Source organism: Balaenoptera musculus, chromosome 1 (genome assembly GCF_009873245.2).
Source record: "Balaenoptera musculus isolate JJ_BM4_2016_0621 chromosome 1, mBalMus1.pri.v3, whole genome shotgun sequence".
In the NCBI taxonomy this organism is placed as follows: domain Eukaryota; kingdom Metazoa; phylum Chordata; class Mammalia; order Artiodactyla; family Balaenopteridae; genus Balaenoptera; species Balaenoptera musculus.
In genome coordinates this window covers 157,001,740-157,017,543 of record NC_045785.1, presented here as the reverse complement: position 1 = coordinate 157,017,543, position 15,804 = coordinate 157,001,740, and the positions used below count along the sequence as shown (strand labels likewise).

Sequence of the window (15,804 nt, the reverse complement as noted above, 5' to 3'; positions counted from 1 at the left end):
GACCAATCACAAGTACTGAAATTGAAACTGTTTTAAAAATTCCCAACAAGCAAAAGTCCAGGACTAGATGCCTTCACAGACAAATTCTATCAAACATTTAGAGAAGAGTTAACACGTATCCCTCTGAAACTGTTCCAAAAAGTTGCAGAGGACAGAACACTCCCAAACTCATTCCAACTCATCATCCTGATATCAGAACCAGACAAAGAGACCACACACACACACACAAAATTACAGCCCAATATCACTGATGAACATAGATGCAAAAATCCTCAACAGAAATACTAGCAATCCAAATCTGACAATACATTAAAAGGATTATACACCAAGAACAAGTGGGATTTATCCAAGGGATGCAAGGATTTTTCAGTGTCCTCAAATCAGTTAGTATGATATACCACATCAACAAATTGAAGAATAAAAACCATATGATCATCTCAGTAGATGCAGAAAAAGCTTTTGACAAGATTCAACACCCATTTATGATAAAAACTCTGTAGAAAGTGGGCCTAGAGGGAACGTACCTCAACATAATAAAGGCCTTATATGACAAACCTACAGCTAACATCATACTCAATGGTGAAAAACAAAGCATTTCCTCACAGATCAGGAACAAGACAAGGATGTCCACTTTCACCACTGCAATTCAACATAGTTTTGGAAGTCCTAGGCAGGGCAATCAGAGAAGAAAAAGAAATAAAAGCAATCCAGATTTGAAAAGAAGAAATAAAACTGTCACTCTTCGCAGATGACATGATACTATATATAGAGAATCCTAAAGATGCCACCAGAAAAGTACTAGAGCTCTTCAGTGAATTTGGTAAAGTTGCAGGATACAAAATTTGTACACAGAACTCTGTTGCATTTCTATACATTAACATCAAAAGATCAGAAAGAGAAATTAATGAAACAGTCCCATTTACCATCACATCAAAATAAATAAAATGCCTAGGAATAAACTTACCTAAGGAGGCAAAAGACCTGTACACCAAAAACTGTAAGATGCTGATGAAAGAAATCAAAGATGACACAAATAGATGGAGAGATATACCATGTTCTTGGATTGGAAGAACCAATATTGTCAAAATGACTATAGTACCCAAGGCAATCAACAGATTCAATACAATCCCTATCAAACTACCATTTTTTTACCAAACTAGAACAAAAAAATCTTAACACATCATAGACCGGAGACATATCAGTACGTGTTTTGTTACCAGAACGTTATTGACTGGAGATGTATCAATACGTTTTTAGAGAGTAATACAATTAATATCACTGGGCGAAGTTGTTAGAAGCCTAAAGTTGATCAAGGGTTCATTTTACAACTTAACGATTGTTGTTAGCATTTACATTTTGCTCTGTTAGGTTTTTGTTCTAACCTTGTGTATATTATCAACATAAGTTTATTACCATAAAATTTTCAAAAATGAAGCATCGTGAAATTTTGAGTGAAGAAGAATTTGTGGGTGAATTTCATGCACCGAAATTTCTCTGATTGTCCAAGTGTCATATATACTACTGTCTCAGAAGATGATAGTTCTTCAGAATATAATTCTGATTCAGACAATGTGAATATTAGACCAACAAAAAGATAAAAAACCTTAGCAGTTGATTCTGATTCGGAAAGTGAAAATGAAACCCACTGTGCTGGAGAATGCTCCTTTGCTTTGACAGAAGTGGATTGAAGATAACATTTCATGAAAATTAGAAGACTTTACAGGTGTGTCAGGTGTAGTATTGAATGTAATAACCTGCAAAGTGTTAGTGAAATAACATAATTAGTTTTTGGTAAGGACTTTTTCAAGTTGGTCGCTTCTCAAACAAAGCTGTATCACGAACAGAATGAAAAATCGTATAAGAAGTATGAGAAGGCTTTAAAATGGACTGATGTAACCAATAGTGACATGAAGAAGTTTCTTGGATTAATAATTCTGATGGGACAAATAAAGTCACACTGGAAAGAATATTGGTTGATTGATCCCTTACTTGAAACACCTATCTTTCCAAAGATTATGATGAGAAGAAGTTTGGAACAAATAATGATATTTCTTCACTTTAATGGTAGCTTGGAAACTCCGCTTCCTGCAGACAGAATTTCAAAAGTTAAACCTCTTCTGGATTATTTTCCATTTGTGTAGCCAAACAAGAGCCATCATTTGTGGAGAGGATGACTCAGATTCAAAACCTGTAATCCCAGAAAATGTACAAAATATGGAATTTCGGTCAGGATGGATAGCAAATGCGAAACTGATATATATGCAAACTTGAGATTTACACAGGTGAAGGAAAGAAATTGCAAGAAACAATATTATCAGTCCTACAACCTTATCTTGGTTCATGGCACCAAATTTACCAAGACAGTTATTACAACAGTGTGTCCACATCTGAAATGCTGTTGAAAAATAAAACCAGAGTTTGTGGGACTATAAGAGAGAATCCTGGTCTACCAAACCAGTTAAAGGAGAAATCTAAAAATCTACAGAGGGGAGAAATGACATTCACACGGAAGGGAGATGTGATTCTTATATGGAAAGACAAGAGGTTAGTCCACCTGTTAACAACGATTCGTGACACTTCCATAGCATCTACAGGAAAGGAAGACAGGAGGACTGGTCATCAGATAACTAAGCCCACTTGTATATTAGAGTATAATAAATATATGAAAGGAGTTGATTGATCAATATTTGGCAAACTTCAGTATCCTCCAGAAAACTTGAAAATGATATAAGAAAGTGGGTTTCTATTTGAGTAATTGTGGTTTATTCAATGCATTTAAATTTTATTGTAGCCTTAATACACAGAGTAAAATGACTTACAAGCAATTTTTGTTAGCAGTAGCTAGAGAATGTGTAACTGACCATTCTGGTGAATGTAGTGGTAGTACTGCACCTGGTCCTTCTTGTGGCAGTTTTAAAAGAGCCGCCCACAAAGACCCACCTTGTTGACTATCAGGTAAAAGAAAAGAACATATTCTAGAGAAAATAATACCCACAGGACTAAAAAATGCTGCCAGAAAGTGTAGATTCTGCTCTTCCAGGGGAAAGCGCAGTGAAACATGGTATATTTCTAGTAGATGTTCTGTTCCTCTGCACAGAGGTGACTGCTATACTGTGTATCACACTTGAACGAAGTACTAGAATAGTAAGATATGTACAAAGTTTCAAATAAATACATTAAGTGCAAAAAAGTTGTCGATATTTACTCAAATGCAGGTGTTTAAATATTCACTTAGATAACAAATCACTGGCCCCAGGCATTAGTTTCTGCCAAAATCCCCCAGTCAATAATGTGTTAAAATTTGTATGGAGACACAAAAGACCCCGGATAGCCAAAGCAATAATTTTTTAAAATATTTTTTGGCTGTGCTGGGTCTTAGTCACGGCATGCGGGATCTTCGTTGCCATGTGTGAGATCTTTGTTGTGGCATGCAGGATCTTTTTTAGTTGCAGCATGCCGGATCTTCATTGCGGCACGCGGGATCTAGTTTCCTGACTAGAGATTCAACCGGGGCCCCCTGCATTGGGAGCATGGAGTCTTAACCACTAGACTACCAGGGAAGGCCTGCCAAAGCAATCTTGAGAAAGAAAAAGGAAGCCTGAGGAATCAGGCTTCCTGAGTTCAGACTATACTACAAAGCTACGGTCATCAAAATAGTATGTTACTGCACAAAAACAGAAAGATAGATCAACGAAACAGGATAGAAAACTCACAGATAAATGCATGTGCCTGTGGTCAATTAATCTATGACAAAGGAGGCAAGAGTATACAATGGAGAAAAGATAGTCTCTTAAATAAGTGGTGCTGGGAAAACTGGACAGCTACATGTAAAAGAATGAAATAAGAACACTCCCTAACACCATACACGAAAATAAACTCAGAATTGATTAAAGACTTAAATGTAAGATGAGATATTGTAAAAGTCTTAGAGGAAAACATAGGAAGAACACTTTGACATAAACCACAGCAAGATCTCTTTCAATCCTTCGCCCAGAGTGATGGAAAGAAAAACAAACAAATGGAACGTAATTATACTCAAAAGCTTTTGCACAGCAAAGCAAACCATAGACACAACTAAATGACAACCCACGGAATGGGAGAAAATATTTTCAAATGTTGTGACTGACAAAGGATTAATCTCCAAAATTTACAAACAGCACATGCAGCTCAATATCAAAAAAACAACCCAATCGAAAAACTGGCCAAAGACCTAAATAGACATTTCTCCAAAGAAGACATACAGATGGCCAGGAGGCACATGAAAAGATTCTCAACATCACTAAGTATTAGAGAAATGCAAATCAAAACTACAATGAGATACCACCTCACACCAGTCAGAATGTTCATCATTAAAAAGTCTACAAACAATAAATGCTGGAGAGGGTATGGAGAAAAGGGAACCCTCCTACACTATTGGTGGGAACATAAATTGGTACAAGCACTATGGAGAACAGTATGGAGGTTTCTTTCAAAACTAAGAATAGAGCTACCATATGATCCAGCAATCCCACTCCTGGATATATATTCAGAGAAAACCATGGTTTGAAAGGATACATCTGCCCCAATGTTCATTGCAATGCTGTTTACAATAGCCAAACATGGAAGCAGCCTAAATGTTCATTGACAGATGAATGGATAAAGAAGATGTGGTACATATATACAATGGAATATTACTCAGCCATTAAAAAGAATGAAAAATGCCATTTGTAGCAACATGGATGGACCTGGAGATTACCACATTAAGTGAAGTAAGTCATTCTGAGAAAGTCAAATATCATATGATATCACTTATATGCGGAATCTAAAAAAAAATGATACAAATGAACTTATTTACAAAACAGAAACACTCACAGACTTAGAGAATGAATTTATGGTTACCAGAGGGAACAGATGGGGTTGGGGGGAGGGATAGATTGGGAGTTTGGGATTGACATGTACACAGTACTAAATTTAAAATAGATAACCAACAAGGACCTACTGTAAGAGAACTCAGCTCAATATTCTGTAATAATCTGTGGGAAAAGAATTTGAAAAAGAATATATACTTATGTGTATAACTGAATCACTTTGCTGTACACCTGTAACTAACACATCATTGTTAATCAACTATACTCCAATATAAAATAAAATTTTTTTGAAAAAAGAAAAATATCATGGGTTATGATATAATAAAAGCTAGCTACCTGACATTTTATCTAAGGATGCTTGCTTTATTCCTGCATATTAAATTGTTCCAGAAGTCATAGATAATCATTTGGTCAATAGCTTTTTAGAATCTCTATCCAAAATTTCTACTTAAAAAAAAAATTAAATTGTCCTACCTTGAGTTAGGAATCTTTACATAATAAAAAGGAAAATATTCTTCTAAAGAAGTATTGGCCAACCTATTTATTAACCCTGTCCCTTTTAAGAATTCTCTTCAAAATAAGTGTTTTTAAACATGCACCATGTCCTGAAAACTTTCATGGCATATTTTTCTTCATTTTAGAGAGAACTGTATGATGTGTTCATGTTTCCATATTATGGCTAACATGAAAGAACCCAAAGTGTTTCTGTTTACTGGCTCAGCTATTTTAATATGGTAATTTAAAGTTTCAACTGTTTTGAGTTTGGATTCAGCTCTTTAATTATATCTGTTTATGCACAGCAGTAAACCCTGAGGCATTGTGGTAGAATATTCTCTTCTCCTGATGTTGACTCGACTGTCACTTGAATATTGTGGACTGCCTTTTGGTAGCCACTTCTCTCTTCTATAGTTTCAATCTAATGGGTATTATTTAGAAGTTGGATTGATTTACAGAGTATTTCACACTGAAACCTGTAAACATATAGGTTTATTTCTATTCTTCATGTCCATAATTACATGTAACATTTTTGTTGAGCTAGAGGTTTCAGGAGGACCTGATTAAAACCTTTATACCATTAGTGGAATATTACTTTATAATTACACAGAATGATTAAAAATAGAGCTTGGTATGTGCTGTAAACTTGTAGAGTTTCTTACTCATTTTTCTTACTTACTATGCCCAGAATCTGGTGCTTGTCCCATAATTGGCATTTCATTTATGTTGCTGATTCATGAATACTTAGCATATTTAGTCAAAACAAGCTTGTTGTGAATAACTATTTATGTCATTTTATTATTATTTTAATATTTTCCCAAAACAATTATATGCATAAATACAAATATTTTATTCTTTTCTAAACGTTACTTTTTAACGTCTGCTTGGGAATGGTAATTAATCACTTTTATTTTCCTTTTCGTAAGTTGCAGTAATTAATAACCACTTAGAATCTCATATGTAGTATTTTAAATAGCTTTTACATTTATAGCATTAAGAAGTTCTTTATATTATAGCATTTAAACTTCATTTAGGTGTAGTGTTGAAAATATGCTTCTTTTAAAGTTTACTTTAATTCCTCATAGTGCTTTTAAAGATGAGAAAATCTTGGGGCTTAATGTACTTTGTCTTGGGTAATAATAGCTGATGGTGTGTAATAGAGGCTAGATTTGAATCTGGTATTCTAAAGTCTATTATCTTAATTACCTTGACATCACCACAATGGAAAACTTAAGTAAAACTGAAATAGGTGAACCTTAGAGTGGGCATTCTTTCTTTCCTTTTCTGTTCTTCCTGTGTCCCTTTACTCCATGGTTCACTCTCGAGTATTTCTGTCAGGACTCTCCCTCTTTTTAAGTGTCTGTTCTCCATTCTTTACATTAAAAGCCAATTGGCAGGAATTCCCTGGTGGTCCAGTGGTTAAGACTCTGTGCTTCCACTGCAGGGGCCACGGGTTCGATGATCCCTGATTGGGGGACTAAGTTCCCACAAGGCACGTGGCAAGGCCAAAAAAAAAACAAAAACAAAAAAAACACCAGTGGGTCAATTACTCAATCATCAGGTATTTACTCTGTACCCTTATGTGCTGTCACTGCTGTAGGTGCTGTGAGGAAGAGTCGTACACATAATTCCTAACTTTTAAGTAATTCATCTAGCTAGGACATCAAATTAACATTAATTAAATGTCTGCAAGACAGTATAGTGAACCAATGGCTGGAAGCTTGATAGGAATTTTATAAAGAAGGAAACAGGAAGGAACAATGGGCTTCAAAGAGAATCAGATTGAGTCTGTACCTTATAGGCAGAGTAAGTTGGGGGAAATTATGTGGTTCTTTATTGGTGTAAATTAGTATAATATCTTTGGTATTTTAAAACTTTTGTATTTCAAACAAAAAATATAAATTGGCATACTATATTTGATTTTTTTAACATTCATATTTCAGAAAGTGTGTAACATTGTTAAGTACTTAACTGTGAAATGATGGATTTTATGATCTATCGATTCTATTACCTTTCCATTATTTTACATACCACCAGGTTCTCACTTCTCTCCTTACCCATTTTTAGTTCCTTAGTTGATTATCTAAACCACTCCCTTGTCTTGCATCCTGTATTCTGTTTCACTTTCTTGCATTTTCAAACTTACTTAGTTAAATTATAGCTTTGCTTAAATGCAATCCTTTGTATTCCCCATCTGCACTCATGTAACTGAAGTTATCTGGGGAAAACTATACAACCATGATCCCTGGTGGTACTTTAAATTTTTAATCATTAAATTCCACTGGACCCTTAATGCTGTTTAGCAGTCATGGATATTTCCCTAGTCTGTTTGCTCCTAGAAGGCTATTATATATCTTCTCTTTTCTCAAAACCCCAGTGCATCCTCTTCCAACCTTATTCTTAAGGATGGCTTTACATCCTAATTCATTGAAAAAGTAGAAGCAATGAGCAAGTAATTTCTACCAGCTCTGGGCTCCTTTACCCTATCTTCTCTCCTGTTGCATCACTAAACTCTCTATACTCCTGACTACAGCCAGCCCTCTACTTGTTTAGTGAATCCTATCCCTTTTTGACTACATAAGGAAGTTGCTCCAGAAATTTTCTCCTCTTTCCTGTATCATCAAAATTACCTTCTTGTTGGATTATTACTGTCAGAATTCACTCACTTGGAAAATACTTATCGAGTGCTATATGTTAGTTCTCGGTGCTAACAATATATTAGTAGAGCTTATATTCTAGTTGAAGAAACAGACAGTAAATAAGAAAGATCTTAAGTTAGTCATCTCATATGTACAAAGATGGAAACATACTATGGGAAATAAAAAGTAAAGCAGGTAAGAGGAGTTGGGGAGTCCTGGGTAAAGGATGCAGATTTCAGTACTGAGTGGCATGGTTGAGGTAGGCTTCAATGTGAAGGTTAGAATTGATTTAAGACTTGAAGGAAGTGAGGAGTTAACTGTGGGGTTGTGTGAGGGGAAGAATGCCTGGCAGAAGGCACAACTAGACAAAAGGCCCTAAAGAGAGAGAGTGGAGTGCATTTCCTCAACAATACTGTCTGCTGCAGTGTCAGCAGACAGCCCTATCCTATTTTCTCTTGTTGTCCAATACCAGATATCCTTTGGAGTGTAGCTCAGGTGTACACCTAATAATAGCAGCTAACATTTGTTGAAAACTTACTGTGTGTCACACACTACGCTAAGTATTACAATTACGTATTATTAATCCCTACATCAATTTTATGATGTAGGTACTCTTACTGCTTCCCGTTTAATACTTGAAGACCAGAGAAGTTAATTGACTTGTCTAAGCTTGCATCGTTAATGGTAGGGAAAAAAGTTGAATCCAGGCACAGTAGTGTTGAAATCCATACTTTTAGCCACTATGCTATATGTTCCTTTTCTTTGAAGTCCTCCTAGATATAGATAATTGCTGATAGAATTTATCACTTCTGACTGACTGGCTCTAGGTGCTATAGATTACTAAGAGTTTTAGGGGGTGCATACTGTCAAAGGCTTACAATCTAGGTAGGGATAAGGATACCTTCTTAAAAATGATAAATAGTAATATAAGGTACTCTATGCTAAGTGAAAAATGAGGGGTACGATAATAAATAATGAGAATGTAGAGTGGAGAACGTAGTGAGAATGTTATGAGAATATAGCTTGGGGAATGGTCAGTCTAGGACCAGGTTGTTATAAAAAGCTTCATGGAAGGAGTAGAATTTGATCGGGACTTAAAGGACAGGTATTCTTTTGGCTGTTGGGGATTACATATGGTTAGGGGTAAAATAAATGGAAAACATTCCAAATAGTAATATTAGCTGGATCAAAGATATAGATAGAGGAAAGAGCAAGATGCATTTAAGGAAAGTTTAATAGTCCAATTTGGCTGGTTAATAGAGCATGTGACTAGAATGGGTGATGGATTGGAAAGGAATACTGAAATCAGGTTGTGAACAAACAGCCTTGAGTGGAGATCCATAGAAATCTGTGAGGTTGCAGTGGTTTGTTTAGAATAGAACTCTGTACTTCTCAACTGTTTACTTCTTGGTTTAAATACAAGTATATTCAAAGAGACATTTTATTTTATTTCTAGAATGCCAGTTAATGAAAACAGAACGACCAAAGCCAAACACATTTATTATCAGATGTCTCCAGTGGACCACTGTTATAGAGAGAACATTTCATGTAGACACTCCAGAGGAAAGGTAAGAAACTCATTATTTCCATTTTGTGAAAAAGTGACAATCAGTCAAAAGGTGTATATGTATCTGACTTGACCACTTGTAAATATCTGTAAATATACTTGTAAAATGCTATAGTCCCCTAATTATTCTGTTTCTGGTATAACAGATAAATGACAGGCTTACAAAAATACTAAATCAAAACCTCTAGGAGTGCTATAAGATATACTTTTTAACAGAAAATAGAGCATTTAAAAGTTAAAATGTAAATTAAAGAGGACATTTTAATCACCAAACTACCTTTTAAAAATTATGTAATTGATTGTGTTCATATTTGGAATTCTAAGGCTGGTGACGGCAAAAGGTTTCAAGTAGTGTGCCATTATGCAAGTGACTTCCTAGAGTGTTATGCTGAGAAGGATTCTGAGATTGGGTCTAAGCTCAGTGAGGAAAAAAAAAAATCGGGCTTGATTGGCGTTGACTATCATCATTGCTAAAGAGGGGGGTGGCAAAATGTTAGTATCTAGCACACCAACTTCATCAGGCCCACATTTCATCTTCCTGATCTACTATCCTCCAATTCTGTCTTAATACCTTTTATCTGGTGGCTCTGATACTGAGTTAGGTCCAACAACCATGAAATCACTTTTCTACACGTTATCATATATGCTCCAAATCAGAAACTTTGTGAAGTTAAATGTTATTAGCCTTATTTTCCAAATGAATAAATTAGGTCCTAAGAGACTTGTCTAAGATTTAAAACAAAAACAACCTCTTCCCCAAATGTAGTAAATAGTAAAGTATTATTTTAATAATACTCTTTTTGTCAATAAATAGTAAACAGTAATGTATGATTAATTGCTTCAGGAAATATAGAAAAGAAGAAAAATAGAAAAGAATGAAAATTTACTCAGAGTTCTAATTCTACAACCAGAGTTAGGGACTGATAATATTTTCTTTTATATACTTCCTGTCTTACTCTGTGCAGATGTATTTAGGTCTTTGGTATACATAAAATTTGGTATGTCCTCCCTCCCCACACACCCTTGTCTTCCCTGGCCATTTCTATGTGCTAGATCCTCAGTTTGCTTATGTCTCCACCCATAACCATTGTTGGGCTAGTTACCATGTATCTTTCAGATCTGAGCTTAAAATGTCACATTTCCTACAAAACATTCCCTGACTCTTATAGAAGAGGTAGGACTCCCCTGCTATATACTTAGTTATCTCCTTGTATCCTTTGTATCAAGTATATCTCCACTGTAATCTTTGTTTGCCTTTCTCACTTGACTATAAGATTCTTGACTAGCAAGTATCATATCTTCCTTGCTCATTATTTTATCTTTAGCATGCAGTCCAAGGTCCGACATAGTATTTGTTGACTGGCTGAATGAACGGAACTTTTCCCATGTCAGTATATAGTCTTTGAAAATATTATTCTTTGTGGATTTATAACATCCCATTGAAACATTAATTTTTCCATTTATGTTGGCAAAGCTGGACTTAAGCCATATCTTAATAATTATTACTATTTTTTCAAAATAGTCTCAGCTTTTTTAGTACATTCTTTAAAAGTTTTGATTAAAAAACATAATATGGGGCTTCCCTGGTGGTGCAGTGGTTGAGAATCTGCCTGCCAACGCAGGGGACACGCGTTCGAGCCCTGGTCTGGGAAGATCCCACATGCCGCGGAGCAACTAGGCCTGTGAGCCACAACTACTGAGCCTGCGCGTCTGGAGCCTGTGCTCCGCAACAAGAGAGGCCGCGATAGTGAGAGGCCCGTGCACCGCAATGAAGAGTGAACCCCACTTGCCACAACTAGAGAAAGCCCTCACACAGAAACTAAGACCCAACATAGCCAAAAATTAAAAAAAAATAAAAAAAACCAACAAAATCATAATATGAAATCTACCTTCATAACAAATTTTTAAGTTATGGTATAGTATTATAAACTATATGCACATTACTGTAGAGCAGATCTCTATAACTTTTTCATCTTGCATGGCTGAACCTCCATACCACTGAATAGCAACTCCGCATTTCCCTCTCCCACCCCTGTCAACCACCATTCTACTTTCTGCTTCTATGAGTTTGACTACCTCACCTTATAGATACCTCATATAAGTGGAAGCATACAATATTTGTCTTTCCGTGATTATTTCATTTCACTTAGCATAACGTCCATGTTGTAGCATATGACAGGATTTCCTTCTTTTTTTTTAAGATTATAATGTTCCATTGTATGTTTATACCATATTTTCTTTATCCACTCAACCATCAATGAACATTTAGGTTGTTTCCACCACTTAGCTATTTTGAATAATACTGCAGTGAACAGGGGAGTACAAATATCTCTTCGAGATCCTGATTTCAATTCTTTGGGGTAAATACCTGGAAGTGGATTGCTGGATCATAGGGTAGTTTTATTTTTAAATTTTTTAATTAAAAATTTTTTTTAATTGAACTATAATTGATTTACAGTGTTGCGTTAGTTTCAGGTATACAACAAAGTGATTCAGTTATACATATAAATAAATCTATTTTTTTTTTCAGATTCTTTTCCCTTATAGGTTATTATAAAATATTGAGTGTAGTTCCCTGTGCTATACAGTAGGTCCTTGTTGGTTATGTATTTTACACATAGTAGTTTGTATCTGTTAATCCCAAACTCCTGTGTTAATTAATCTTTTGAGGAGCTTCCATAGTGTTTTCCATAGTGGCTGCGCCATTTTATATTCCCATCAGCAGTGCACAAGGGTTCCAATTTCTCCACATTCTCACAGTCTTATAGAGGCCATTCTAACAGGTGTGACATGATGTCTCATGTGGTTTTGACTTGCATTCCCATGTTGATTAATGATGTTGAGCATCTTTTCATATTACTGTGATCATTTGTATATCTTCTTTGAAGAAATAACTATTCAAGTCTTTTGGCCATTTTAAAAAGCAGGTTATTTGTTTATAGTAATCTCTTATAATCCTTTTTATTTCTGTAGTATCAGTTTTAATGTCTCCTCTTCCACTTCTGATTTTGAGTCTTCTCTCCTTTTTTTCTTAGTTTAGCTAAAGCTTTGTCAATTTTGTTGATCTTTTTAACAACCCAATTGTTACTTTCATTGAATATTTCTATTCTCTATTTTGTGTGTTTCTGGTCTAATGTTTATTATTTTCTTCCTTCTGCTAACTGTAGGCTTAGTGTGTATGTATAAAGTTAGGTTGCTTATTTGAGGTCTTTGCTCTTTTTTAATGTAGGCATTTATAGCCAAAAAACTTCCATCTTAGTACCACTTTTGCTGCAACCCATAAGTTTTGGTATATTGTATTTTTGTTTTCATTTGTCTCAAGATTTTTTTATTTCTCTTTTGATTTCTTCTTGAATTCATTGGTTGTTCAATAGTATGTAATATGCACATATTTGCAGATTTTCCACTTTTCTTTCTGGTATTGATTTCTAGTTCTATTTCATTGTGGTCAAAAAAGATACTTGGTATGATTTCAGTCTTCTTAACTTTGTTAAGATTTGTTTTATGACCAAACATGTTATCTATCTTGGAGAGTGTGCACTTAAGAAGAATGTTTATTTTGCTGCTGTTGGGTGGAATGTTCTGTATATGTCTGTTAGAGCACTTTGATCTATATAGCGTTGTTCAAGTTCTGTTTCCACATTGATCTTATGTCTGCATATTCTGTTATTAAAAGAGGGGTTTTGAAATCTCCTATTATTGTAATGCTGTCACTTCTCCAGTTTTGTTAGTGTTTGTTTCATATATTGCTGTCTTGTTGAGTTCATACATATTTATAGTTGTTATATCTCCCTGGTGAATTGACCATCTTATCGTTATATAATGTCATTCTTTGTCTCTTGTGACAGTTTTTGACATAAAGTCTATTTTGTCTGATATAAGTATGGTTACCCCTGCTCTATTTTGTTTATCATTTTTGAATATCTTTTTCCATTCTTGTACTTTAACCTATGTATGTCCTAATATCTAAATTGAGTCTCTTTAGACAACGTATCATGGGATCTTTGTTTATTCATTCAGCCACTCTGTATCTTTTTATTGAGTTAAATCCATTTACCTTTTTAAGGTAATTACTGATAGGGATTTGCCATTTTTTAAATTGTTTTCTGTTTGACTTGTTGCGGTTTTTTTTTTTTTTTTTGGTGCCTCTTTTCCTTTCCTGTCATCTTCCTTTGTGTTTCATTGATGTTTTTGTATTAACATGCTTTGATTTCTTTCTCATTTTCTCTTGTGTATTTTTTATAGGTATTTTCTTTGTAGTTACCTTAGAGCTGATATAAAATATCTTAAAGTTGTAACAATCTATTTAAAAATGTTAATAACTTCAGTTGCATACAGGCCTCTACTCTTTTACTTAAATCCTCATACTTTATGTTCTTGGTGTCATAATCACATCTTTTTATATTGAGTATCCATTAACATGTTTTCATATTTATAGTTTTTTAAATACTTTTGTCTTTTAACTTCTGTACGAGAATTAAGTGACTTACATACCATTGTTACAGTATTCCAATATTATGTATTTTTAATATCTGTTTGTGTTTCTGTCTAGTGTCCTTTTGTTTCAACTTGAAGGACTCCCTTCAGCATTTCTTGTAAGGCAGGTCTAGTAGTGATGAACTCCCTCAGCTTTTGTTTACCTGGGAAAGTCTTTATTTCTCCTTTATTTTTGAAGGAGAAAGTTTTGACAGTTATTTATTCTTGGTTGGCAGTTTTTGCCTTTAAACACTTTGAATATATCATTTCACTGCCTTCAGACCTACAATGTTTCTGCTGAGAAATCCACTGATAGTCTTACAGAGACTCCCTTGTAGGTGATGAGTAGCTTTTCTCTTGCTTCTTTAAAGATTCTCTCTTTGTGTTTGACTTTTGACAATTTCATTATAATGTGTCTTAGTGTAGACGTTTTTTTTGGTTCATCCTAGTTGAATCTGGATGTCCCTTTCCTTTCCCATATTTGGGAAGTTTTCAGCTATTATTTTTCCAAATAAGCTTTCTGCCCCCTTTTCCCTTTCTTCTCCTTCTGGGACTCCCGTAGTGCGTTTAATGTCCATTTGATGGTACCTCATATGTCCCTTAGGCTTTCTTCACTCCTTTTCATTCTTTTTTCTTTTTGCTCCTTTACCTGGATAGTTTCAAATGACATGTTTTTGAGTTTGCTGATTCTTTCTTCTGCTTGATCATGACTGCTGTTGAACCTGTCTGTTTAATTTTTCAATTCAGTTATTGTATTCTTAACCTCCAATTTAAAAATATATATTCTCTCTCTGGTGATATTCTCATATTGTTCAAGTATCATTGTACTGAGGTCATTGAGCATCTCTCTTACAGTTATTTTGAATTCTTTGTGAGATAATTGATATACCTCTTTGTCTGTAGGGTCTGGAGAATTATTTAATTCTCTTAATTGGGTCATGTTTCCCTGTTTCTTCATTTGCCTTGTAAGTTTGTGTTGGGATCTGCACACTTGTAAAAACAGCCACCTCTCCCATCTTTAGAAATTGGCTTAGTGCAGGGAATGACCTTTACCAGTCAGCCCAGCTACAGATTCTAGTGAACTCTTCAGCGTTGTCTGTGGATGTGACTTCTCTGGATTGGTGCATGTAAATCTCCAGTTAGAAAGACTTGCGGGTTTCTTTTTTCAGGAGCTCATAATCTCTTGCTCCTTCTAGTGCTTGTCTCCAGTACTGCAGATTCTCTGGAGCCACTGCAAGTCCCCTAGCTCTGTTTTGTTCTCAGCACCACCTAGGCTTCTAGATTATGCCAGGTCCCATCAGTGCTCCAAGTCAGATGAGACAGAACCCAGTCCCACGGGCAGTTCCCGAAAAGCCAGAATATTGGATGCACACTGAACTCTTCTCTTTATCCCCTGAGGGAGAGGCTGCTTACTTGGGATACAGGAGTCTCTTAACTGATTTTTGGATTTCTCACAAAGGAAATTAATCTATGTATTGTTATTGAGTCAGTGTCTCTTTGGGGGGAAAGGAGGATCTAGGGCTTCCTATTCTGCCATTTTTCTGATGTCTCCAGAGCATTCTTCAGGTTATTTTTTTAAGGACTAAAGAAAATCTTTATTAGTATTTTAAATGAACTGCCTTAAACTTATAAATTAATTTGGAAAACATTGATACATTTAAATATTTAGCATTACACTAGAGTACATGCTGTTTATATTCACTTAAATACTTTGGTAGAGTTTTTTCTCTATTTGAAACAGCGAGCTTATTTGTAGCTATTTCATATTTTTATTGCTTTT

General features: G+C 35.0%; 1 protein-coding gene across 5 annotated transcripts in view; it reads left to right on the top strand.

The window, feature by feature from the left end:
- Positions 1-15,804, top strand: part of AKT3 (AKT serine/threonine kinase 3) — a 392,845-nt gene that overhangs the window by 175,344 nt on the left and 201,697 nt on the right. For all 5 annotated transcript variants that reach the window (XM_036863102.1, XM_036863094.1, XM_036863086.1 and 2 more), the window contains one exon: positions 9,438-9,549. In XM_036863102.1, the coding sequence (XP_036718997.1) occupies positions 9,438-9,549 (112 nt within the window). The remainder of the gene's footprint in view (positions 1-9,437; positions 9,550-15,804) is intronic.